The following is a 27473-nucleotide window of genomic DNA, read 5'->3' as shown; positions in this document are numbered from 1 at the left end:
AGTAGCAGTCAGCTGCCTGTCAGGTGCCAGGATCTGCCACACAGCGCACGCACTCAGGACCCACAACAACAGGTACAAATATGACTCTGTCATTGTACATGGGGGTGTGAATAACCTAAGATGTACCTCCCTGGACTACATGAAAAGAGACATGGTGGAGCTCTCAGATTATGTAGCCCAGGTGGGTATGACCCTAGCTCTGAGCAGCCTCCTACTATCACCCAGAATGATACCACAGTACAAGTAGAAAATTATTGCTTTCAACAATTGGCTAAGTTTCTGGTGTAATTCTAAGGGGATCTAGTACATGTCTGTTTGGATGACATGACTGACAGACTTTGATGCTTTGCCAGAGATGGCCTGCATCTGTCACCCCTGGGCTTCCAGATATTGGCCAAAGCTCTTGCCACCCCTATAGTGCCTTTTTTAGGCAGTGTTCCAAAGACCAAATTACTACCATAATAGCTACAAACAAATGCAATCTGAAGGTCATGCTGCTCAGCGCTAGAAGTCTAAATCTCAAAATGCACTTGCTCGAAGCACTCCTTATAATGGAGAACATCGACATTTGTGCTGTAACAGACACCTGGTTCAAGGCAGCAGAAAGCACCTCTACACTACCAGGTTATAACTCCTTCCATCAGTGGTATCAGGTCAGCAACTTAACTTGTTAAGATGCTAAATGTATGAAGTAATACACATGAGTCAGCACATTTATAATTTTTCAAGATGCAGGGAATAGTGCATGGGGGCCAGAGGGGCGAAGGGGGACCAGTCAGAGACAATGGTTTGCATAGCAGAAGAGTTGGCATGATCACAGCAGCAACAATTTCCACATTCATATGCATCCAAGTGTAACACTTCAGGAACAGAATGCAGTTTGTGGTGATGCAGGTCAGATCATAAAGTAATGTCACAAATTTTTAGAAGGCAGTGGAAAATAGAATACTGACTTAGTTACATCTGCAAATAAGCTATCAGAAAAGCAATAGTTCATGAAAAAAAAATACTACAGACAGGATGGCTACATGACAAGGAAAACAGTTCCATTACTTTTTCATATGCACTATTCCTATTGTATCAATATTTAACAATCACAGTAAGTGATCTTCAAATCCAACAGAGTGAGTGTGCCAAAAGAGCTCCAAATCTCATGTTAGGTAGAACATGCAAAATGCACTGAGGAATTCTTAAGTGTAGAGAAAGTGTATGTGACATAGTGAACTGGCTAGAAATACCCAAACAGACTGAGCTGGTGCCTGATGGTGAACAGCTTCTAATCATACCTCTGGTGTGAATTTCTTTCTTATCATTTGTATTGCTCACTACCTCATACTTTACACACACATGCACACAGACACACACACACACACATGCATATATATTTTTTGTTTATTTTCTTCTTCCTCGCAACATCTCTATAACATGGACTGTTTTGCAAACCTCAGAGCAATTTTGGGTCCACCACATCTACAATAAAAACTTCTATCATCCTTCCATTTCTATTTATATCAAACATCTATAGATTGGAAGCCTTAAATGTGGACATATTGCCAGTAAATTACACCACACAGAGCTATGGTTAACACAACAGAATACAGACATATGTGCCCTAGCCAAAACACGGCTAAAATAACAAACAACTGCAATGCACATCCACTTTTCCAATTACAACACTATATACCTGAATAGACTTTGATGCAGGTTATGTGTGGATGTGTGCTGCTAACAAAAGCTATTCTAGATTAAGACTGCTTATCCATGCCATCTACCACAGATGAATTAGGCCCTGACTGATTGTTAGCTGACCTCAACCTGACAGACATGTCACACTATCACCCCTATTATGTACTACCTATCCCCAGTCTGACATACAGCTATCACTAGCCTAATATAAATGCTTTCAAGACACACACACACACACACACACACACACACACACACACACACACACACACACACACACACACACACACACACACAAACAAACACAGAAAGAAGCATTTGCTTTTACTGGGTGCCATAATATCTTTTCCTAGAGCACTCTAGGCAGTTTTCTCTCTGACCTCAATACCTACCTATTAATTAAAGAACCTACAAGGAAAAACAAATCAACCAGCCGCAATACACTTCTGGACATGCTAATCATATTAATTACTAATAATACCCCTATTTGTCTGCTGTCCAAACATAAGCAGCTACTTTGCCATATCTTTTACATATTCTTTAAAAAAAACTAAGTCTTCTTCCTTTTTCTACCTTATCCAGTCAACATCTCACCCAACACAGAAGCACATACTGTAAAAAATGTTAATAACAATATAAACTGGCATGTGCTCTATGTGACCACTAACGTCATGTTGACATCTTCTTAACTTCCAGCCTTGTTAGTATCCAAAATCAGTTCTACTCCATACTTTAAGAAAACATAGAGCTTCTCGTCTTATCATGGGTAACACCTGGCTTCTGGGACCTTCTCAAACTAAGAGGTATCACATGGCAAAATTGAAATCAACCACAGTGTTTAAATGACAACAACATATACATAACACTTCATAAAAAAACTAAAACAGCAGTCAGGTACGCTAAAACTGCATGTATGTGTAACAGGTCTATATCATAACCACAAAACCTCACATATGCGAATATGGAAATGTTGAGACATATTGAGTGAACCGTGAACACACTGAACGGCCTGAACCGTGAAATTCAAAATGTCGAATCGGCATAGTTGGCCAAACCTACCGCCTGCTACGTGCTACCTACCCAAACAAAATAAATAATCCATATACATACACTTAACAAAACCCTACTTCTAACCCTAAACTAAAGCTCACATATATTACTATGTATGCACTTACCTTAACCCGCACCCTAACCCTACGGTCCATAACTATTGCACACTTACCTAAAGGAGCTATACCAGAGAAGGGCCAACTATGATGATTCGATATTTCGAATTTCGCGCTTCAGGACGTTCAGTGTTTTCGTGGTTCGCTCAATATGTGTCGACGTTTCCGTATTCGCGCAATTGTGGTTTTGTGGTTGTAATAGGTAACCGTGTGTAACAGGCATTAAAGTCACTTATTTTTGTAACAGGCAAACAATAATATTCTCAAACTCCAGATAATTACAGAAAGAAGTAATGCAACACATAGCCCTCCAGAACATCCACCATCACAGCTCTCACATAAAAACACAAACAACACACCCACCTTCGCGGAATCTCTCATTAGAAATCTACCCAGACAACAGAGACCTTCAACGCAGAAACACACTCAACCACCACAACACAGCACAAACCACAAGACACATAGCTCACCTACACAGTGTGCCCCTCAACCTAAGCCCCTAATGCGAAAACAGCTTGCCCAATCCACTAATCATAGGTGACTCAATAGTGAGGCACACTAATGGCCCACTCACTAGGTTGAATAAGGGGAAGGTAACAGTGAGCTGTCTGTCAGGTGCCAGAATCCAACACATAACACATGCACTCAGGTCACTCCACGACAAGTACAAGTATGACTCTGTCACTGTCCATGTGGGTGTGAATGACCTGAGACGCACATCCCTGGACTACATGAAAAGAAACATGGAGGAGCTCTCGGATTATGTGGCCCAGGCAGGTATGACCCTAGCCCTGAGCAGCATCCTACCATCACCCAGAATGATACCACAGTACAAGCAGAAAATGTTTGATTTCAACAATTGGCTAAGTTTCTGGTGTCATTCTAAGGGGATCCAGTATCTGTCTGCTTGGGATGACATGACTGACAGACCTCAATGCTTTGCCAGAGATGGCCTACATCTGTCACCCTTGGGTTTCCGGATACTGGCTAAGGCTCTTGCCACGCCTATAGTGCCTTTTTTAGGCGATGTTTCAAAGACCAAATTACCACCATAACAGCTATAAATAAATGCAATCTAAGGGTCATGCTGCTCAAGGCTAGAAGTCTAAATCTCAAGATGCACTTCCTCAAAGTGCTCCTCAAAATGGAGAACATCGACATTTGTGCTGTAATGGAGACCTGGTTTAAAGCAGCAGAAAGCACCCCTGCACTACCAGGCTATAACTCATTCCACACCTTTCGCCCCCAGAACATGGACCGAAGCTCCAAATGCGGTGGTGTATCCATATTCATAAAGGATATACACACCTCTAGACTAGTAGCCCAGCATAAAACATCCAAAATACTTCAGGTACAACTAACATTGAGTAAGACAGCGATTCAGGTCATAGCCTGCTATAGGTCCCCAACCATGTCCCAAGACTCTCACTCCACGTTCCTAATTACCCTGGAAACTATTAGGATTCAACCCAACACTCTCATACTAGGTGACCTCAACTACCCCTCCATCAACTGGGAAAACTACTCATGCACCAATACACTGGCCCAGTGCTTCCTGGAATTCATAATTTCCAGTGCCCTGGCCCAGCTCATTCTTACCCCCACTAGAGGAAGCAACATCCTTGACCTGATTATTACTAACATGGGTAACCATTGCTCTACACCAATAGTCAATTCCTCCCTGGTTAGATCTGACCACAAACTAATCACCATGGAAATCCACATCTCACCCACCCCTCCTGCAAAGGTAACCACCATGAAAAACTTCTCCAAAGCTGACTTTGGGCTCCTAAAAACAGAGGTTGCTAACTTCATGGCACCCATGTCAATGGAAAATAGATGCATGACTGCTGAATCATACACCAATGCACTGTATGAACACGTACATAAATGTGTGGAACTAGCCATACCCAACAGAACCAAGACGCTCTCCTCCAAAAAAAAGGAAGCCAATCTGGTGGTCCCCTGCCATTAATAAACGCTACAACAGAAGAAAGAAACTGTTGCAGAAAAAGGTGAAGTCCCAAGACTGGAAATACTCCCTTATTAGCCTCAACAAAAAGTTGAGACCCTCATCAAAACCTCTAAAGCTAGCTATGAAGGCAGAATTGTGGCAGACACTAAAAACAACCACAAAGCCTTCTATAGTTATATCAAGAATCTCCACAGCAATACCCAGGTTTGCTCTGAGTTACTGCACAATGGTACTGCCTACACTGAGCCAAAAAGATATTGCCAACATACTGGCCGATGGATTCAGTGCCAACTTTACCCTTCTCTCCTCTCCTAAAGGACCAAGCACAATACCAGATGAATGCCAGGTACCCAGCATTACTGCAGCACAGATTAGGGATGCATTGTTCAAGGCCAAGAATATAGCTTCCATGGGACCCGACAATATCCCTGTATGTGTTCTACATGAACTACAAAGTGAACTGGCACCACATCTATGTGCCCTGTTCAATCACAGCCTCACCTCAGGCTTTGTCCCTACTGAATGGCACACTGCTACAGTCATCCCTCTCCATAAAGGGGGAGCGACTACAGACCCTGGGTATTATCGCCCCATTAGCCTAACGACTTTGATATGTAAGGCTATGGAGTGCATCATCATGGACCTAATTAACAAAGATAGAGGGAATCACCAAACTCTAGATCCCATGCAATTTGGTTTTGTGAAAGGTAGATCATGCCTGCTCAACCTGGTTGACTTCTTTGAGTCAGTCCCAGAGCTGTGGATGAGGGCAAGGCAGTTCAAACAGCCTACCTTGATGTGGCCAAGGCCTTTGATACCATTCCCTACTCAGGAATTATTGATAAACTCACAAAACTAGGCATCAACCCCTATATCACATGGTGGGTTACAAATTGGCTCACAGATAGAACCCACAGTGTGAAAGTAATGGACTCCAAGTCAGACTGCTGACCAGTCACAAATGGAGTTGTCCCACAGGGATCAATCCTGGGTCCTCTCCTGTTTGGCATCTACTTCTCAGAAGTCTAGGTCAACACGGAGGGACTCTGTCTGGCCAAGTTTTCAGACAACTGCAACCTGGGAGCCATTATTAACTCCCCAAGTGATGTAGACATCCTACAGAAAGGCCTCACTGAGACCAATGACTGGTATCGAAACCATGGCCTTAAGCTTCGTGCCAGAAAATGCGTTGTCATCCCTTTTGGGAAAAACTCAGTTCCCACTAATTACTACATCAATGGGAGCCCACTGAACATTGAAGGCGTTACAAGAGATTTGGGGACACAGGTTGACAGCAACCTCTCCTTCGACCAACACATTGCCACTGTAGTCAGAAAGTCCTTCTATGTGGCACATCTCATGACCAAGTGTTTAGCATCCTGGAAGAAAGAGGTCATCATCTCTCTCTACTCTTCCCTCATTAGACCAATCATCAAGTATAATGCCCCATTTGCCATGTACCTCATTAGACACATGCAACAGCTGGAAAGGCCACATAAGTACATCATGAAGAGGATCCTAGGCTTTAAACACATGTCCTACACGTACAGACTCAAAAAACTCCAGCTATTCTCTGTCTCATACCATCTACTAAGAGGCAATCTCTGCTTGACTTACAAAGCCATGTCTGACCCAGCTCTGTTAGAAATGCTACATCAAAAGAAATCCCAATCCCTCTGCACCACACGCTTCAGAGACCTCAATCTTATTATCACAATCAACAGAACATGCTGGAGGGACAGGTTCATAACCCAGAGACTGTCCATGCTCTGGAACAGACTTCCCATACATGTCAAGCAGAGCACCTCACTGGCCCTCTTCAAGAGAAATTTTGATGAGTGGATGGGAAACAGAAAATTCACCCTGGGGATCACTCCAGTGGCTCTACTTGATAGAGGCACTGGGAACTAACGTCAGGCGGCATGATGCCAGGGCACTTCTATGGGCTAGGCTTGTAAAGGTTCCAGGGCCATTAGCCTAGCAAACACCTATGAAACTATGACTAAGTAATTGCCAAAAATTGTAGCATATCCTACTGACTTTGTGACAGCGCAACAAAATTTACCATACCTGTCCAGGATACACAATAAAGAACTCCTCAACCACATCCCCCAAAATGTAACCTATCCTTCTCACAAAAAACTGACTCTCTAATCACTACTCAACCACAGATCTCCAGGATCAGATGATTTCCTTCTGTGGTTCCACCACCAGTACAGCACTTTGATTTCCCAGCATATCTGTCATGGAAGTAAAGTGTTACTCACACAACAAACATTGCCAAAAACCTGGAAAGAACAGTCATCACTCCTATTCCCACATGTGATAAATCATCTAATATTTCTGATTTCCATCTTATTCCACTCTTACTTCATTTAGGCAAATATATTGCTGTAATTTACAAATACATATTACCTTCACACCAGCATGCTTTCATAAAGCACAGTAGTACGCAAACCACTGTATGCACACTCTCGCTGTTTCTATACTCACCAACATAAGCAATGGCAACCTTACAGGTGTCTCGTTTATTAATTTGCTTAAAGTCTTCAACTTAGTCAACCATAGAGTAATAACTGACTCACCTGTATGCACATGTTTTGGTCCCTTCACTGGTGACTGGTTCTCTAATTACCACACAAACAAAACATTTATAATAATGCCCTGTTTCGGCACACTTTGGTATGCAACCAGGCCAGGTTTGAATTCTTTGTATTAGAGATTATGCACCGAGACAACAGAGGGGGTCCTTGGGAGATTAGATTAGAACACCGGGAAACTTATTGGCAAATCCTATTGGAAGCAAATAAAATACCTGGCTTGAATGATTTTATATCTATTGCACCATTGTTAAAATTGAAAGCTGCTAGGTTGTGAATTGGTTTTGTTCAAATGGTTTTTATGAACATGTGCTATGTGGCTTGTAGTATAAACTTCAGTTTGTATATAAAGAATATATATTCTAGTATACACTATATATTTTTTATGTATACTCATGTTTTTATATATATATATATTTTTTAAACATTCTATATAGTTATTGGTCTATCAGTTTTGACAAGTGAATTTGGTTTTATTGCTTTAAATTTTAATTAAACAATGGTTTTAATTGATTACAGCATAATATATAAACCTAGTTGGGCAACTCATCAGTGTATCCGAAGAAGTCAGGGATTTATGCTGACGAAAACGTTGTATTGGTATTTTACTGACGTTCATATAATAAACTGTTGTGGTTGCGGTCTCCCACGGACTGATTTTGGTTTTTGTTGTACATAATTCATCAGTAGAGTCTCCGGTTTGTTTGTTTTTTGTATTATGGAGACTCGTGGAGGGGAGACCAAATCCACCGAACAACCAGACCATACTTACCGGTCTGAAGTAGGCGAATTTCGCAAACTAGCAGGACAACTGACTCAACTAATTGAACTATTAACGCCTTTGAGTCAAGGGCTTATGTCTTTTGTTTCCGGGCATGGTCCTTCTTCTAAACAGAATTCTACCAGGGACAGGGATTTACCTCCCGCAAAGGATGCCAATGGTATGGTCCGAGTACCTGACGCTGGAGTTCATTCTGACTCTTCAGCTAATTTTTTTACAAACGCCCAATATACTTAAACCAAATAATGGCTCCAAAGTGTTTCCAAAAACAGGATATTTCGTTTTATGTGATAATACTACTACTACTACGCCACCACATTCGACCTTCCAGGAATGGCTTCAGTCCAAACCGAGCTTCGATAACATTGGAAGGGTCCTAATAACTACGGAAAACAATGCTACATATTCCGACACCATAGAGGCACTATGATCAGCACTTTACAGGTACAAAAGTTTACACCTGGACAACATGTACCTACCTGAGTGTCTTAACAAGCGAATAGTGCCTAAAGAACTAAGGATATTCAAATATCCTAACAATGTTACTGTTGGCAGTGGCTTTCATAAGGAACTTGTGAGAGCTTTTGATAATTGTGGCCTGGAAATAGTCCAAGCCATTGTCAATAAGAATGATGACATAGAGAGATACAATGATACTGTTGTTAATGATTTAATGTTCACTGTGGAACAGGAGAAGAAAAAATACTACAACATAAGGGTGCAAGTGAATAGAAAATGTCAGGAAATTCTTAACAGAAAACATAAAAAGTTAAACCAAGACATCAAAGAATATCAGGAAGGCCAACAATATCCAGTACCCCCTCCCATATGTTCTACTTACTACAGGGACAGTAAGGATATTAGTTCTCCCAACTTTGGGGGTTTGACTTCAGAAGTTAATAGTTCTGGTGAGGGGGGTGATGGGACAGGGGACAATAATGAAGTACAAGGACCTCTCCCAAGGCGGTCCGAGAGGATTCGCAACCAACATAATAATCAAGTTTCTAACCATTTTTACAAGGGAAATTACCCTCACAGGGGAGGAGGGGGGTACAACATGAACAAGAACAGGAATCAGAAGTGGTAAACCCCACACCCCCATAGTTACAGATTATGAAGGAGACAATTTTGAAGTCATTAGCAGGGCAGGTTTTCATATATATAATTACAGTGATTTTTTTAGTCAAAGATACACTTTTTAGCCTATTTACCAAGGGCTTCAAATATGTCCCTCAACGTAATAGTAATATCACTAAAGTCATCATGGATTTAAAAATCTTCATTAGAAAATTAAATTTGGAAAACCTTTTTGGATCTGAAACCCACCGTGTAGATACCATTACCCTTAACAGGCCGAGTACCTTTAATCCACCTATACATCCTCAGTTGAGAAATTTAGAAACAAGAATAAAGAAACGAATCAGGGACATACATAGACACAACAGGTATGTACTGAACCTTAGTACAGTTGAACAAGATCTACTCATTGAACTAAGTCACAACCCCAACATCAGGGTTATGGAACCGGATAAAGGGGGTGGCATAGTCCTTATGGATACAATTTTGTACGAAGGTAAAATGAATGCCATCTTACATGATGATACACGTTACAGACCGGTATCAATTAATGAGATTAATATTTCATACAGAAAAATAGATCTAGCTATTAAGGATTTATTTGATCAAGGGGTTATAGATTTTGGTACATATTCATACCTTGACAATAAGAATCCTAGGGTACCCTCAATATTTGGAGTACCAAAAATACATAAAGACGTTGAAAATCCACCATTGAGGCCCATTGTCTCTGCCCAGGGATCCAAGATATCCCCTTTATCTAAGTTTCTGGACTGGAAACTTAAACAATTGTGGGGTAAGGAGCAGTATTTACTGAAGGATTCTTGGGAATTTCTGGGTAAAATACCCCCGATCTCAATGTTCCTAACTTGCAATTCCTTACTATAAATGTGGTAGATCTCTTCTCAGTTATACCACATGAGAAGGGACTTGATTGGTTAGAGGAAGCATTGAGAGACAATCCGGGGGCCTGTGACAACGACATTTTCTTGTCATGGAACTAGCGGATTTGGTACTATACAATAATTTTCTATATTTTTCCGGAGAATATTTCAAACAAACATCAGGGGTGGCTATGGGTGCTAACTGTGCCCCAACATATGCAGATATAGTTCTGTCAGTATGGGAAAAAAAGTATATAACAAACAGTGAATACCCTTAAATACTGGACGTCTTATTCCAGGTTCTTGGATGACATCTGCATTTTTTGGACAGGTACGACAAGCTTATTAGAGGAATTTATAAAATATCTAAATTCCACCACTGATTTTTTGACCTTTACACACCAGGTAAACATCCAGCAGGTCAATTATTTAGATGTATCCTTAAGGGTGGAAGACACTGGTTTCAAATCCACCATCTACAGGAAACCTACCTTTTCCAACAGTTATATTCATTACAATAGTTCCCATCCAAGACATCAGAAGAAGGGTATAGTCAAGGGACAATTTGTTAGGGCATCCCGTATGACTTCTGATCACCTTGATTATAAACAAGAATGTTTAAATCTCACGCGGATGTTTCAGGAGAGAGGGTACCCTGAGAATTTTATTTCATTAGCAAGGAGGTTATGGAAGGTAGGAATACTAAATATAAACCTATTCTAGGTACAGGCAAGGTAGAAAAATCCACGAGGGCTAGACATAAGCCCTTGACTCAAAGGCGTTAATAGTTCAATTAGTTGAGTCAATTGTCCTGCTAGTTTGCGAAATACACCTATTTTCATGATTTTGAAGAAGGGTTAAACAGAGTTTTTGTCACTGAATATAGTGCTAATTCTGGTGTTATTAAGAATATAGTAGAAAAAGAATGGGAACATCACTGACCTCAGTAACCTTAAAGGAAAAACAGTAAGAACAGTGTTTCGTAAAGGGAGCAATATTAAAAATATACTGGAGTATGAACCTTGGGCTAATGGGTTTTCAAACTAACGCAAAGGAACGTACAGGTGTGGTGCCTGTAAGCAATGTAAATACATATCACACACTGACAAAGTATATATTGCAGCCAGGAATAGGTGAATAACAGCATCCACCTATTCCAATTGTAATAGTCAAGGGCTGATATATTTGGCTACATGTCAGAAATGTCAAGGGTTTTACGTTGGTAAAACTGAAAGACACCTGAAGCAAAGGATATATGAACATCTATATGATGTACAGAGACAAAAGTCCAATAATGCTCTGTTTCGGCACACTTTGGTATGCAACCAGGCCAGGTTTGAATTCTTTGTATTAGAGATTATGCACCGAGACAACAGAGGGGGTCCTTGGGAGATTAGATTAGAACACCGGGAAACTTATTGGCAACTCCTATTAGAAGCAAATAAAATACCTGGCTTGAATGATTTTATATCTATTGCACCATTGTTAAAACTGAAAGCTGCTAGGTTGTGAATTGGTTTTGTTCAAATGGTTTTTATGAACATGTGCTATGTGGCTTGTAGTATAAACTTCAGTTTTTATATAAAGAATATATATTCTAGTATACACTATATATTTTTATGTATACTCACGTTTTTATATATATATATATATATATATATATATATATATATATATACATATATATATATATATATATATATATATATATATATTTTAAACATTCTATATAGTTATTGGTCTATCAGTTTTGACAAGTGAATTTGGTTTTATTGGTTTAAATTTTAATTAAACAATGGTTTTAATTGATTACAGCATAGTATATAAACTTAATTGGGCAACTCATCAGTGTATCCGAAGAAGTCAGGGATTTATACTGATGAAAACGTTGTATTGGTATTTTACTGACGTTCATATAATAAACTGTCCTGGTTGCAGTCTCCCACGGACTGATTTTGTTTTTTGTTGTCATGGAAGTAAAGTATTACTCACACAACAAACATTGCCAAAAACCTGGAAAGAACAGTCATCACTCCTATTCCCACATGTGATAAATCATCTAATATTTCTGATTTCCATCTTATTCCACTCTTACTTCACTTAGGCAAATATATTGCTGTCATTTACAAATACATATTACCTTCACACCAGCATGCTTTCATAAAGCACAGTAGTACGCAAACCACCATATGCACACTCTCACTGTTTCTATACTCACCATCATAAGCAATGGCAACCTTACAGGTGTCTCATTTATCAATTTGCTTAAAGTCTTCAACTTAGTCAACCATAGACTAATAATTGACTCACCTGTATGTACATGTTTTGGTCCCTTCACTGGTGACTGGTTCTCCAATTACCACACAAACAAAACATTTTAGTTAAACAGAACTCCTTTTTACATCTTATGAAAATCAACCCTGGTGTTCCCCAATGATTGGCCTAGCCCCTATTCTAGTCATATGACTCACTAGTTCACTTCCCACCAACCTAAAACTGGTCACATTATTCTTTATGCTGATGTACTGGTCTTCTCTAAATCTGACACCAGTTCTTAAACAACAGCACAAATACCTCAATATACCTTTTTCCATTGTTACATAACAAACAAGTCAATTTAATGTTATAAAGGCAAATCTTTTTCAGTAGTCCTCAAAAGCTAAGCTGCTCATCTAATTTCTTCACCCTCTGTCCTTCAATAACCAACATACAGAGCATGCTCTCTACTTCAAACATCTGGGAGTCACTCTAGATCTGATATTAAACATAGAAGTCCACTTCTCCAAGATGAAAGCAAAAATCAACTCCACCCTTTTAGGATGCCATAAATTTCCCACTTTCATATTACAGATGGAAGAAACACACTTGACAAGTACATCCCACAGTCTCAATTGGAATATGCCCTAGCATTCCTCACCCATCACTGTGAAAAACCTTAGACCTCCTAAAACTGAACATCCCTGTATCACTGTCAGTTGAGCAAACAGGCTCCCTTTAAAGGAGCTAGATTACCTCTCCTTCTCAGCCATATCCATAAAACCTTATACAGTGACTCCACAATTCCCCTAAGGTACAAACTGGTCATTAACAATTCATATTATCAACTTCACTCCCTTGATAACAATGTTCCTGTACTTGTCAAACATGAAAACTGTCTCTCCTCTACTGATCGCACCTTCTCCGTCCTATCACTAATTCAGGCAAAATCCACAGCATTCCAGTTTATAACCAGTTTAGACATCCACGGATATACATATACTTGAATTGAATATACTTCCACCTACAAGCAATTAAAATTACAGCTCAGTGGCATATAAGGTTCTGCTCTCAGCTAAAATAAGGCTGAACAGTATGATAACCAAGAGAAGTTATTATGCTGGAGATTATGAAGTCATTAAGATACATGTTTGAAATGGAAATGTCCGGTAATATTTGAAAGGAAGAATTTTAGGACACAGTGTGAAATGTTCTATGATAAACTGAACAAGATAGTGAATGATAACATCCCCTTATAAAAAAAATGCCAACCAAAAAATGGTTAATATGAAACAATCTAGAATAAAAGAAAAAAATATGAGCTATATAAAAGAAGGACCACACTCCCAAGGACACCCTTGCCTGTATAAAAGAAGTACTTAAAGTTGACATCTGCAATAAGAGTGTAAGTTAGCAAAACTTTGCAATGGATAATTAAAAAAGTTATTTTGTAAATATACTGAAGAATACAGGCAGGAAGGAATTAACATTTTAAATGTGATAAGTATTATATCTTACACTAAAAATATAGATGATATACTAAACAGTAAATTTTCAAATGACTGAAGGAATGAAAAAAACACAGAAAGTGTAAAAGTGTCTGATAGAGTACATGTATGTCCTGTAATACACAGCAAATAAGTTGTAGATGCACTGAAAAATATCATTAAGAATTTTTCTGCAGGGTCAGATGGTTATAACCAGCACATGTCTGATGTAGTAAGAAAATCATACCATGTTGTACAGCATATAAGCAATGGTATGGCATCTAGGTCCAAGGATTGTTCCACTGTACTTGGTCCTCATTAGACCAATCATCGAGTATAACTCCCCCCTTCAGTATATACCTGACAAGACAAATGCAATACCTGGGATGCCCACAGAGGTTCCTCACAAAAAGGAAAACAGGATGCAAACAATATTCCTATGCCTGTAGGAGACAGAATACAGGGTTAGGACTTTAAGGTAGTCTGCATAGGACATATTAGTTATGCTCTGTATTCTTTTAGTGAGGAGCCTCTGTGTACATTCCAATTGCTGGATATGCCTGTTAAATGCATACCAAAGGGGGTGCTGTACTCATTGACAGGTCTGATGAATGCAGACAATGACCTCCTTGGACCTAGATGCCATACCTTTGGTTTTACGTTGCATAACACAGAGTGATTTCCTTACTGTTCTAGACATCAGATGGTCAAAGGATAGATTACTGTTTATGTGTCCCAAAGTCCCTGACAGCTGGTTTGAATCTTAGGGGTGTGTACTGTCAATATGATAGTTACCAGGGGTTGGCTGATTTACTGAAGAACACTATTGTGCATTTTTTGGTACTTAGGCTTAATCCTTGGGCTTGACACCAGTTATTTGTTTCAGCCCTTTTTGGAGAACATTAGTTTCATGGAAGATTCTATGACTGATGCTAACTTGCTGCAAACTAGTCAGTCATAGACCCTTAATGCTGACCTTGACTTCAGAGAAGTAGATACCAAAAAGGACCAGTCTCAGGACTGATCGCTGAGGGACTCCACTGGTGACTAGCCTTTTTGTGGTGGTGGACTCCCTAGTTCTAACTTCCTGCGTCCTGTGTATGAGCCAGCTGGCTATCCACTGGGTGACAAAACAGTTTATACCGAACCTCTTGAATTTTCAACAATGCCTGAGTAGGGTATTATGTAAAAATGACTTGATCAGATCAAGGTAGCAAGTGTGAGACATTTCAGCCTCATCCACTGTTTGTTGACTTTCTCAAAGAAGTCCACCAGTCTGAGTAGGCATGACCTACCCTTGATGAAACCAAACTGGGTTGGGTCCTGTGTTCGGAGGTTTCTTATGTCATTATTGTCCATTTTCATGATATAATATTCTAAGCAGAGTAATTTAGGGACCTGTCTGGGGCCATATTATTTTATACTTTATTTCAACTATGCCATCTAATGAGAAATGTTGGTTAGCAAGGTTTGATACTGTAAAAATAGGGAATATTAACAAAATTAACAAATCCTTCAGAACTGTGCAGGTAAGCTGTGGCAACAATGAATAAAGTTACTTTCAATTGTGCGTAAACACTGTACAGTACTACATGTATGCAAGTAGAATCATGTATATCCAATATGAAAAACACTGAGATTATTCCAGTTTGGGATTGTTTTGAAGATCTTGGAAATTTCAATAATCAGTGATGCAAGCTTTGGAGTCGTGGCATTAGTAAGACACTTTTATGGTGTATCACCTATCAAACTAGTACTATGAGAGTACTGATAGAACATTACTGGAATAAGAAAATGTTTTATTTAACTACAGTATAGGTGAAATTAAAGCATTAGAAATGCACCCATAGCAGTATGAGGACTGAATGGTGAAGGATACATTAAACCACCATGGCATAACAGACAGATATTGTAAAGACCACAGGAGTACAGATAGGTTACGGACAAGTAAGAGGACTGTTGTGTGTGTGTGTGTGTGTGTGTGTGTGTGTGTGTGTGTGTGTGTGTGTGTGTGTGTGTGTGTCTTCATTCGTGTTGTGTGTATTTGTGTGTGTGGCAGTGATTAGGGGGAATGCCACTGCCAACACAAGCAGCAGTTAACTGCTATAAAGTGCAAATCAGCAATAATCTGCACATTGTGGTAGTACCACATTGTGGTAGTAAATACAGCTCAGACACACGCAAACTAGCCGATAATGAGGTCTTACTTTATCACAACTAATATATCACTGAATCACAAATACACATGCCATGGGAGAAGGGCTTTTTTAGCACAAGCTATACAGATTGACCTAGATCCTTCAATGAATCCTCAGGTGCGTGTACTCTTTGGACCAGTGCATGAAGTTTCTTTTTTTCCTATATTAGTGTGGATAGGGATGAATGTATATTGAACACAGATGTGGGAGGTGTGAGGATAACTACTTGTTAGTGAGGTGGAGCAGTAGTAAATAACAAATATCTATACTCTGACTCAGATTAACATTTTATCATTTCCTTTTGCCAATGTCCAGTGGTAGGATAAATGTAGAAAAATGTGGTGTGGTGTGTGATACATGAAGCATCTTGCATTATAGGTTTAGGGAATACGTTTCATGAATAATGAAGAAGCCCCAGTATATAAACCACATTTTTAAGTTTTCACTATGAGATATTTCATGTATCACATAAATTAGACCACCGAGTATTCCATTTTTTTCTCTGTTTTTATGTTATAGTAGTTGTTTCCCATTGATGTCTATGGATTATGCCACTTGCCCGAGCTTTGTCTTTCTTTGCTTTTTTTTGCATATGTTCATTTTTTTAACTATTTCAGTTAGTTATCTAATATCTACTTTAAGATTTATTAGTTCTGTAGTCTAGTTATGCTTTGTTTAGTTTACTTTTAGTTAGTTTAGACAGAAATAAATCAATTTTGCTGTCCGTGCTGTTTTCTGACTGACACTACTTCAGCTCATTTTTTTGCTTTAACTTTTTCATTATTTAGACAGCAATAATTGTGAAGGTGTTAATATAGATGGGTTGTATTGTTTTTGAGGGGATTATTTATGTGTGCATGTTTTGGTGTACAGCGTGCAAAGTTACTTTCTTTTACATTAAAGTGGATGGGAAATGCCATCTGTGATTTACTTTTTTGTTTAAGTTTTATGTATGTTTGGTTATAAGGGTTTGTTTTAGTGGGTTGGGTGTTTTTGGGGAGTATACATGTTGGCATTTTGCATGTGCACTGTGTACAATTTTAATGACCAAAATATGGTGTTTTAAAGCACTTTAAAAAGCTTCAGTGTTGTAACATGCTGATACACAAAGACTATAGACCATACCAGATACTTTTTTATTTTTATTATAGCTATTAAAATATACAAATATATGTATATACACACACACACACACACACACACACACACACACACACACACACACACACACACACACACACACACACACACACACACACACACACACACACACACACACACACACACACACACACACACACACACACACACACACACACAACATATTTATAATATGTGAAAATCCCGAGACAAGAATAATGAAATGGCACAATCCTGGACGTTGGATTTTCAACATGGTATGTACACACTATGCATGCATAGATACAGACACACACACACACGTTTGTATGCTTATCCTGCTTCCAGCATGCATACACAGGATGCTGCAAGCTGGTTGCTTATGTCATTCACTCAGAATTTAAAGTAATTCAATAAAACAAAACAAAGTAACTAAAAGTTTGTATTTACCTGGGAAAGAAAAGCTTCTTGTCCACTCTCCATGGGATTAAATTGCTCCAAGTTTGTGGAGAATGGCTGGTTTTCAGGCAAGTATGGATATGTTGACAAGGCACCAGAATAAGATGCCTGTGGAAACACCATAGTTGGCTGTGTGCTTGTTCCACATGCTGTATTTGTAGTGCTCTGTTGCAGACAACTAAGATACGTCTCTACTTCATCAGGCATGAGAAAGGTAGTTGCATTCAAACCACTAGGAATGTCTGTGTATGTAAGGTTAGGTGGATATGCCTGTACAGTAGCTGGTAGCTGGTAGCCCACAAAGTCCTGAGTATGGGCAGAAGATGCCGCACTGCCTTTGGTTTGGTACAGAGATTCATGCACACTGCTGCTTAGTCCTGTGCAGTCTAACTGCTGTGGTTGATGTTGGCTAACTGCTGCTGTTCCATTAACAGAACTCCATTCTGCAACCAATCCATTGACTTGCATGTGTCCCATTTTCTGGCATAGTACTTGCTGCTGCTGCTGCTGTGCTGCAAGTCTGGAACTTTGATCCACTGAATTCTGGGAAGAAGTACTAGAAAACATGCAGTCTGACCTGTTATTCAAAGATTCCTGTACATAAGACAGAATTTCATTTGCCACATCTATTTCTGCAATGTTGTCAAGGTAATCCCATTCAGCATTGAAGAACTCATCCTGACGAATGCTCTCAATATCTTCTACAGTTATTCCCAGATGATTCATAATGTTGTGTAGCTCACTGTTTTTACCAGAGTCAAGAGTGTTATCATTTGAGTCCAAGACATTCTGCTGTGCCTGTCCATTGTGCAAACCACTACTATTTCCTGCAAGTAAAGCACTGCCTTGCCACTCATCAGACATAAGATCAGTCTCGCTGAAGAGGTTTCTTTCAAAAGAAAATGTATTTGGTGCTGGAGAACAGACATAAACAGACTCATCTTGCTTTAAGATTGAACCAAGCAGAGACTCTGAATCCACAGCTTCCTGCTTCTTGAAAGTACCTTTCTTGCCAGCACTGCTTCCTTCTTTTATCATCATGGAATCAATCACGTCAATCAGAGAATAACTTGCTTCATAAAGAACAGCTTCACCAGTTGCAAAATTAAAAGGTAACTTCAGCTTTCGTTTCCTTAATGTTTCTGCTCCTTCATCATCTCTGAAAAATATGCAATTATGTACATTTAAATGGTAGCTCAAGTTATTCAACAATAGTGATATTTCATCTAAGTGCAAAAAAGGGCAGTTCTCTAAGCGACGTACCACTGAATCATACATGTGACATTATTAGGCAGTGCATACATTCAGTATCCCAAGCATTATTCTGGATAGCTTCCCATGCAGCTCTCCTTGAACCAACGGTACTCATTAATGGATACTACAGTTGAGTACAATAGAGTTCATACAACCCACTGGCGTTACAGACAGTCCTACTTTTTAATATCTTTTTCATTATGGGTCCAAATGAGAGACAAAGCCTCATCAAGATGACTAAAGAAAGGGTAACACAGAGACAAAATGCAGAAAGCTACAGGTAGTCTGCAAGACTACCGAAATGAAATATTGCTATCCTTGACTAAAATTCCACTAATCAAAGGAAACAACTGTCCTACTGCACTGGCTAAGACCAAAACTGCAAAGAGAGAACCATAACTAATCCTTAATTCAAATAAAAGGAGTTTGCTTGGCAGACTAATTTGTCACTGGGCTGTACCATTAAGTATCTAAGGTTGGGAGGCTGGGGGGATGTTAAGTGATGTCACAAGAGAGGTGGAGTAGGGGAGAGAGGATATATAAGGGCAGGTTAAGGAGCAGGATTCCTGTTTGGCATTACAGATTGAGTTGGTTGTCTAGTTTGTAGTATCCAGGCAATTAGCTGGGGTTTCTACAATAGGGTTCAGGTATTTGATTTCAAAGGATGTGACTGTTGGGGTTTTATTTAACTTCTTTTATAAAAAGCAAGTGTATAGGCTTTTACTTATGGAGCATCCAGATAGCTAAGGTTAGGCATCAAGGCTGAGGATGTTAAGCATTTTTCCCTGAATAGTTTAGGTGGTAGCAGTACAAACCACTTAGTAAATTTACTGCTAGGTAGGATATTGTAATCATAGGCTAAATAAAGACAGATTTTAAATATTGTTTGTATAAACTTAAGTAGTTGCTAAAATGTCAGGAATAGTGTTAGCATGCATTTCCTGAAGGATATGAAGTCTTTAACTCAAATACATGTCTTTATTTGATGACTTCACTCCTCAATCCTTTGCCAGAAATCCACAAATTTCACCTGGCAGAGGGGTTGAGGAATGGACAAATATATAAGATAAGAACAGTTGAGAGAAATGCTTAATTTAGTAGCATACATCTTAACAGTGTTTGCAGTCTGCTCATTTGTTGAGGGTAAAGCGTGTCCAGTGTGTTTTGGGACATGATCCTGATATACTGACATCATTTGGACATTGCACGGAGCTCCTAGGCAGCAGCAGCAGCCCTCACCTAATGGCCTGATTTATTGGTTTTCATTACATAGAAAGGGAGGGAATTAAGAAAGCACTAGCTAGTAGTTAGCGATTCACTCATATGGTGTTGTGGATCGCAGGTGGAGTGAGAGAATGTTTTTATTCCTTTCTCTCCTGTAACAAAAAAAAAAATAATAATAATAACTGAAGTAAGGCAAAATGAAGAAGCAGCTCACTTAGCAATCCACTGACATGACACAGTGGAATACAGGTTAGTTAAAAACAAAATAATGAAAAATATAAATACGAGTTCAGGCAAATGGCTGAAGTTGGAGGATAGCTTAATGGTCAAGATGTTTATCTCGCAGCAACAAGGTACAGACTTTGGTTTTCACTTTTGGTAATTGTCTGGTTATTGGTTAGTCAAGTAACAGTCTGTAGATTGGCTGCTTAGTATTTACCTGTGAGGTTAAACAGCTGTAATCCTTGTGGCTGGGACTTTCTCTGATTTTAGCAATGTCTCAGATTAGTAATACTAATATTTAAAGAGTCTCTGACTGTTTTGATTATTTCTAGTTGTGTCTGATTCTGTTGGGATTAGCACCTGATTTATGGAGAGCCAGGTTATATAGCACAGCAGCTGATTATCATCTGTAATAAAAAATTTAAAAAATATGGGGAAAATAAATCAGGAAGTAGGACAAGGGTGCTGAATGACTCCTCAGTTACTGGTTGTTTGGTGGGGAGGGGGACTCTAGCAGGTTAGTAGGGCCGTTTTCCCTTCCCTCTTACCCTCTCCTTCCCTCTTCATTCCCCCTCCACCAAAACATTTATTACTTGTGAAACAAAATAAGAGATATATAAAGACTGTGTCTTTATGTAGGTAGTTAAAGGAGTTGGATAAGGGGATAAGGGAAGATACTACATAGAAAGTCAAATGTTTGCTGATACACTGCTGTGGTTTCTTTCATTCAGGATGGCACAAGTAGAGGACTTCGCAAGGAAATGGCAAGAGTTGGTGTTGGTGTTGGCAGACAAATAATTTCAAAGGATGCAGACACAGGAGCAAGCAATTCAGAAGGCCACCCAAGTGAACATGGCTGGAGATGGTTAGAAGCAACAAGGCTAAGCGGAACAGATAGTCATGGAGGCCTCTTTGTCAACTGCCAAATGATCCAGGAGATTTCAAAGGGCTGTGACGGAGATGCATTCAGAAGAGAAGCTGGAACTGGCAGGGAAGGTGCAGAAGAGCTTGATAGGAGTTGCCCTCAACACCTCAGCAACAGCTGAAAGGTACAGATCTTAATATGCTTTCTCATCAAGGGGACCTGGGCAATATTATGCCAGATGCTGACTTACTTACATTAGTGTGCAACTTTAGTTCCAGGGTTAAGTGAGATTACAGAGTTTGTTTGGGGCTGAAAGCATTGGAGGGCACTTAGGTGAAGGGTCTGAGTCACTACAAAGGGGCTTAGGGATATTGAGGGTTGGTGGGGAGTTGGAGGAGAATAGGGATTTTCTGTTGTTGCCAAGTGTTGCGGGTGTTAAGTGAGGTGAGTCAAGTAGCGGAATTAAGTTCAAATGCTAGAGGAATGATTGGCTGGGGGGGTGAACAGGGCTAGTACTGGACTACAGAAGGGTGGGAAGACTGGGGTTATCCATAATCCTTTTAACTTGCAACTGTCTGGGGGGGGCCAGTGCATTCACCTATTAATGTGAGTCAGTTACATACTCTCCTTCAGGGGTACCCTGAGATGGTGTAGGGGTTTCATGATGACTTTGTAGTAAAATCTAAGGTGAGTGATTCAGTTCTTACCTGAAAGAATTGGAAATTGTTTTTTAGGGAAGGAGTTGTCTGCAGGTAGGTTATTAAGTCTCTTTGAAGTGTCCCTGTTTTATAAATATTGAACACCTCTGGTGGATAAGAAATTGGTGCATAAGAAATCACAAGGGGAATTTAGGTTAATACATCACTTATATTTTCCACAAAGTGATTCTGTCAATGTCCATGTTAAGGTTCATTATTCTTCGTTGAATGAGGCAGTAATAGTGATAAGGTAATTTACAGATCCCTGGTTAGCAAAGTTGGATACTGTGTCAGCATTTACGTTACTGAAGGTGAGGAAGCAGTAATAGCCCACTTTGGGCATGCATCTTGATTGTAAGTTTTCCTTCAATTAGGCTATGGGATGTGCAGTCATGTCTGCCATTTTTGAAACGTTTATCAAAGTGTTGAACTGGATGTGGCAGGAAAGGACAGTTAGCATGGGGGTGATGCATTATTTCGATGACTTTTTGTAATTTGGGAAGAGCAGAAATCTGTGAACAGGAGAATTAGGTTGTTTGAGCAAAAATGTGCAGGGCTTGGGGTACCACTGGCTAAGGACAAACTAGGGAGATCAGCTAAGATGCTAAATTTTTCAGGTCTGGAGCTTGATGCAAACTTGTAAATGTTCAAACTGCCACATGACAAGGTGAAGAAAGTGAGAAGTAAGATGGAGTCCATGGTGGGAAAGGAAAAGATGAGGAAAAAGGAGGTGATGGCGACTTTAGGTCTCCTTAATTTTGCAAGTAGAGCAGTATGGCTGGGTTGTACATTTATGAGAGCTGTGGTAATTTCTCATCAGGTGCAAAGCAGAAACATCACTGGGTAAGGATAGGCGGGCAGGTCAAGGCAGACATGTCTATTTGGATGGAGTTTCTCTAGCAACTGAATGGAGTACCTTTCTGGCAGGGTGACTGGGTTACTGTACCAAACATTGACTTATTTACAGATGCGCAGTGGGTGCGGGGGGGGCTAAATATGGAAGTTTACTTTGGATGAAGGTGCTTTACCGAAGCATGGCGAGAGGGTGGACTAATGAGCTTTGGAAGTACATCACCTTCTTCGAGTAGATGCCAATTTGGCCATCACTGGTAGTTTGAGGGGAGGACTTTTGGAATAAGAGGGAGTTATTTCATTCAGATAACTTGGCAATTATACAAGTTTTAGCTAAGAAGACTGTGAAATCTAGATGGATGCAGGGTTACTCAGGAAGGCTGTCTTGCTTTATTTAAACACTAAACTTTCTTTTTCATAAACACTAAACTTTCTTTTTCAGCTCAGCATATTCCTGGTCATTGCAATGTTTTGGCTAATAGTCTGTCACATTTTCAGTTCTGCAGGTTTCGGCAGCTGGCACCCGGAGCTCAGGTATCTCACACTATTCTGCCTGGGAAGGTGTGCCAGACTGATTAAGCACAGCAAGTTGGCTGGTTTGGTAATTGTGGTCCAAAGTTAGTAGGAAATCATAGGGTAAAGCTTTGTAGTTTGTTACTACTCTGCTGTTAAACATGAAGAACTGGTCGATGATTTAGTAGTGAGATTTTCAGTGGATAGGTGAGGGATTGGTCAGGACAGCAAGGGTACAGCTTGCAGTGTTGAGTGCTGTGGCAAAACTGTTAGGTTCATGGGATGATACTAAGGTCTGGAGGGCATTGAGGCTGTTGAAGGGATGGGAAAACGTTTGTCCAAAAGAAAAGAAAGAGGATATAAAGTTACCAGTTGTCAAGCATATAGATTCATAGGCAGGTACTAGGCTATTGGCCCAAGGGCCTAAGTAAGCCTAGCCAACAAGGTTCCCTGGCTTACGCCACCCAAGAAAGTTAATTTCCTGTGCCCCTGTTGAGCAGAGCCACAGAAGTGATCCCCGGGGTGTAGTTCCTATTTCCCATCCACTCATCAAGATTTTTCTTGAAGAGTGCTAATTAGGAACTTTGCCTGACATAGATGGGTAGCTTGTTCCAGAGTATAGGAAGTCTCTGGACAGGAATCTATCCCTCCAGCATTTCCTGTTTATTGTGGGGACAAGGTTTAGGTCCCTCGAGCGTGTAGCTCGGAGGGATTGGGATTTCTTTAGGTGTAGCATGTCCAACAGCTCTGGGTTTAACATAGCTTTATATGTTAGGCAGAGATCTCCTCGGAGTAGGCGATATGCTACAAAGTAAAGCTGGAGTTTTTTGAGATGGTCAGTGTAGGGCATCTGTTTGAGGCCAGTAATCCTCTTTGTGAGGTACTTCTGTGGCCTTTCCAGCTGCTGCAAATGTCTTGTGAAATGCAATGCAAAAGGGGCGTTGTACTCTATAATGGGTCTAATGAGTGCCGAGTAGAGGGGAACAATGACCTCTTTTTTCCTGGATGAGAAACCTTTTGTGATGAGGTGTGCCACATAGAAGGATTTCCTGACTACTGTGGTGATGTTATTATCAAAGGAGAGACTACTTTCCACCTGAGTTCCAAGGTCTATTATCACACATTTGGCGTTAAGTAGACTGCTGTTTATGTGATAGTTCATGGGTACAGAGTTTTTACCAAAGGGGATGACAATGCACTTTTTGGCAATGAGCTTGAGGCCAGGCATCTGTCTCAGTGAGGCCCTTTTGTAGGATTTCCACATCATTTGAGGACTCGACTATGGCTCCTAGTTTGCAGACATCTGTGAACTTCATTAGCCAGAGGCCTTCTGTGTTAGCTTGTACTTCAGAGAAGTAGATACCAAACAGGAGAAGTCCCAGGACTGAACCCTGTGGTACTCCACTTGTCACTGGTTTGAAGTCATATTTAGAGTTTACAACTGTTACAGTGTGGGTTCTGTCAGTGAGCCAATTGGCAACCCATCTTGTGACGTAGGGTTTTATACCTAGTTTAGTGAGTTTAGCTATAATTCCAGAATGGGGGATGGTGTCGAAAGCCTTGGCGAGGTCAAGATAGGCTGTGTGAATCACCTTACCCTCGTCTACGGCTTTGGTGACTGTCTCAAAGACGTCGATTAGGTTCAGAAGGCATGATCTGCCTTTTATAAACCCAAACTGGGTGGGGTCCAGAGTTTGGAGGTTACCAATGTCTTTGTTTATGAGTTCCACGATGATACGTTCCATGGCTCTGCAGACCAGACTAGTCAGGCTAATAGGGCAATAGTTCCCAGGATCAGTGGTGGCTCCCCCTTTGTGCAGTGGGATAACTGTTGCTGTGTGCCATTCAGTGGGCACAAAGCCTGACGTGAGACTGTGACTGAACATGGTGCTTAGGTGGGGAGCCAGTTTGTTCTTAAGTTTGTGTAAAACGCAGCCTGGAATGTTGTCTGGTCCCACGGATGCTGTGTTTTTGGTTTTAGAGAGTGCAGCTTTTACCTGCATAGATGTGATTATAGGGACTCTGCATTCTTCCTGTATAGATATGGGCCCTTTAGGGGTGAGAGCAGGGTAAAGTTAGCACTGAATCTATCTGCCAGGATGTTGGCAATATCATTTGGTTCTGTAATTTTCGTGCCGTTGCGCTGTAACTCAGAGCAAATCTGGGTGTTGCCATTGCGATTCTTGACATAGATATAGAATGCTTTGTGGTTGCCCTTAGAATCAGTGGTGATTTTGTTTTCGTAGCTAGCTTTGGAGGATCTTATAAGGGATCTCATCTTCTTACTGAGGCTGACCAAGGAGCTCCACCAGTCATGGGATTTTACTCTCTTTTGCAACAGTTTCTTCCTTCTGTTATAGAGTTTGTTTATGGCAGGGGACCATTAGATTGGCTTCCTTTTTTTGGAGGATAGCGTCTTGGTTCTGTTTGGGATAGCATGATCCATGCACTCGTGTAAGTGCTTATAGAGTGCATTTGTGTAGGATTCAGCAGTCATAACTGTATTGTCCATCTGCATGGGTGTCATGAAGTTTGCCACTTCTGTCTTAAGAAGCATGAAGTTGGCTTTGGAGAATTTTTTTACCGTGTTTTCCTTAATGGTGGGTGGGGGCAGGATGCGGATATCAAGGGTGATTAGCTTATGGTCGGATCTGCCCAACGAGGAGTATGCTGAAGATTTTTTGGCTGGACTGCACAAGGTGGTTTGTACTCATTCTGACTATGGGTCAGGGCCACTTTGGCATTTTTCATGTACATTGGGGAATTCTGGTTTAGTGAACTGTTGGGTTATTTTACAGTGGGATGACCTCAGAATTACTTAAACAGGGCTATTGATCTGGCTAAGATAATCATAAACTATCTAGGAGGGCGAAGGTAAGCAGGTGGCATTGTCATGCAGTAGACTATGTTTGTTATGCCTGCTGGCATGGGCTACAGATTGAATAGAGGCACATGGCAAATGGTTGGAGGGTTTAGTTTTTTAAGATTTGAAGGGGGAAAATGTGGATGTCTGGAAGTTTGTACCTTGGGTGAAGACAGAGTTGAGAGTGCAGTCAGTGTCAGCGATAGTTATATCACTCATTCTTTCAGAATAGGAAGGACGTCTGATTTGACTGAGAAAGGTAGGTCTGTGGAGGTGATTAAAAGAGCAGTGAGATGGAGATCTAGGTGTTTTTGAGTTATAGTCATTAGAATATAAGAGAACTAGAGTTGTATTAGTTGAGTAATTATGTGTGCTTCTTTTTCAGGAAGGATGCTTTTAGTCATGTTGGGTCATCGGGTAGCTAGAAGAGGTAAAGTGTGTTCTGGTGGTGTGAATTTGGGCCTGGATCTACTGCAATGGCAACTCCAGTGGTGTGTTTTTTGAAGTATTCAGTGGTGTCAATTGCTAATAGCACTGGAAGAGGTAAGACAGCAGTTGGGGGAACCTGTTGTGATAGTTTTACATTTAGGAAGTAATCTCATTGGTAGCAAACCTAAAAGGAGGTTGCTGCCCTGTTTGTTAAGGGAGCTATTAGTTGTGCAGAAGTAGTTTGGGTGGCCATAATTCCCAGGTTGATTTCGAAGGAGTGCTGACAACCTTAAGGCAACAGAGGTGACTAGGAGGTTTATTAACCATAGGGTGGTTAGGCGGGTGGTGCTTTAGGTTTTCCTGTAATGGAATACTGGAGTTTTATAGATAGGAATCTGTCCTGTTTTGTGGTGATGGTATGAATCTTAGCAATATTAGGTTATAGGTGTTCAATGTACAGCTGTCATTGTTTGTACAGGATTTGTTTGGGAGATAGTGTTTAGGTTTGAGGGGGTGTAACAGGCTATGCTGTGGGTAGCACCCCCTTTTATGTTTCAGTTGGCACTTTCATTGGTTCAAGTGAGCAGTATTACACTGCCTGGTGGAGTTAAGTTGTGTCAGTGAGTAGTAGGACACTGCTAATAAGTTTGTTATGAGCAGTCTAATACAATGACTGGTCTCTGTAAAGAGGTGTGGTCAAAAGTAGTATTAAAGTGTTTATAAGTAGGTAAGTAGTCTATCACACTGCTCAGTTGTACTATATTATGGTAATATATGACATGTGTTACTTGATGTTAATAAAGATGGTTGATATTGAAGTGTCTGACATTTTGTAATAAAGCTGGCTGCAAAGCCATAAGAGTTG

The 27473-nt window shown here is 40.2% G+C and overlaps 1 protein-coding gene across 1 annotated transcript in view; it reads right to left on the bottom strand.

The window, feature by feature from the left end:
* Positions 1–27473, bottom strand: part of LOC122796306 (aryl hydrocarbon receptor-like) — a 1394090-nt gene that overhangs the window by 53959 nt on the left and 1312658 nt on the right. Inside the window, exon 10 of the mRNA XM_044064677.1 lies at positions 17680–18847. Within this exon, the coding sequence (XP_043920612.1) occupies positions 17680–18847 (1168 nt within the window). The remainder of the gene's footprint in view (positions 1–17679; positions 18848–27473) is intronic.

The sequence above is a fragment of the Protopterus annectens genome, chromosome 3.part0 (genome assembly GCF_019279795.1).
Source record: "Protopterus annectens isolate FY-2018-M chromosome 3.part0, PAN1.0, whole genome shotgun sequence".
Lineage (NCBI taxonomy): Eukaryota > Metazoa > Chordata > Ceratodontiformes > Protopteridae > Protopterus > Protopterus annectens.
The sequence above is the reverse complement of the archived record's forward strand: the minus strand, read 5'-3'. Positions and strand labels throughout refer to the sequence as shown.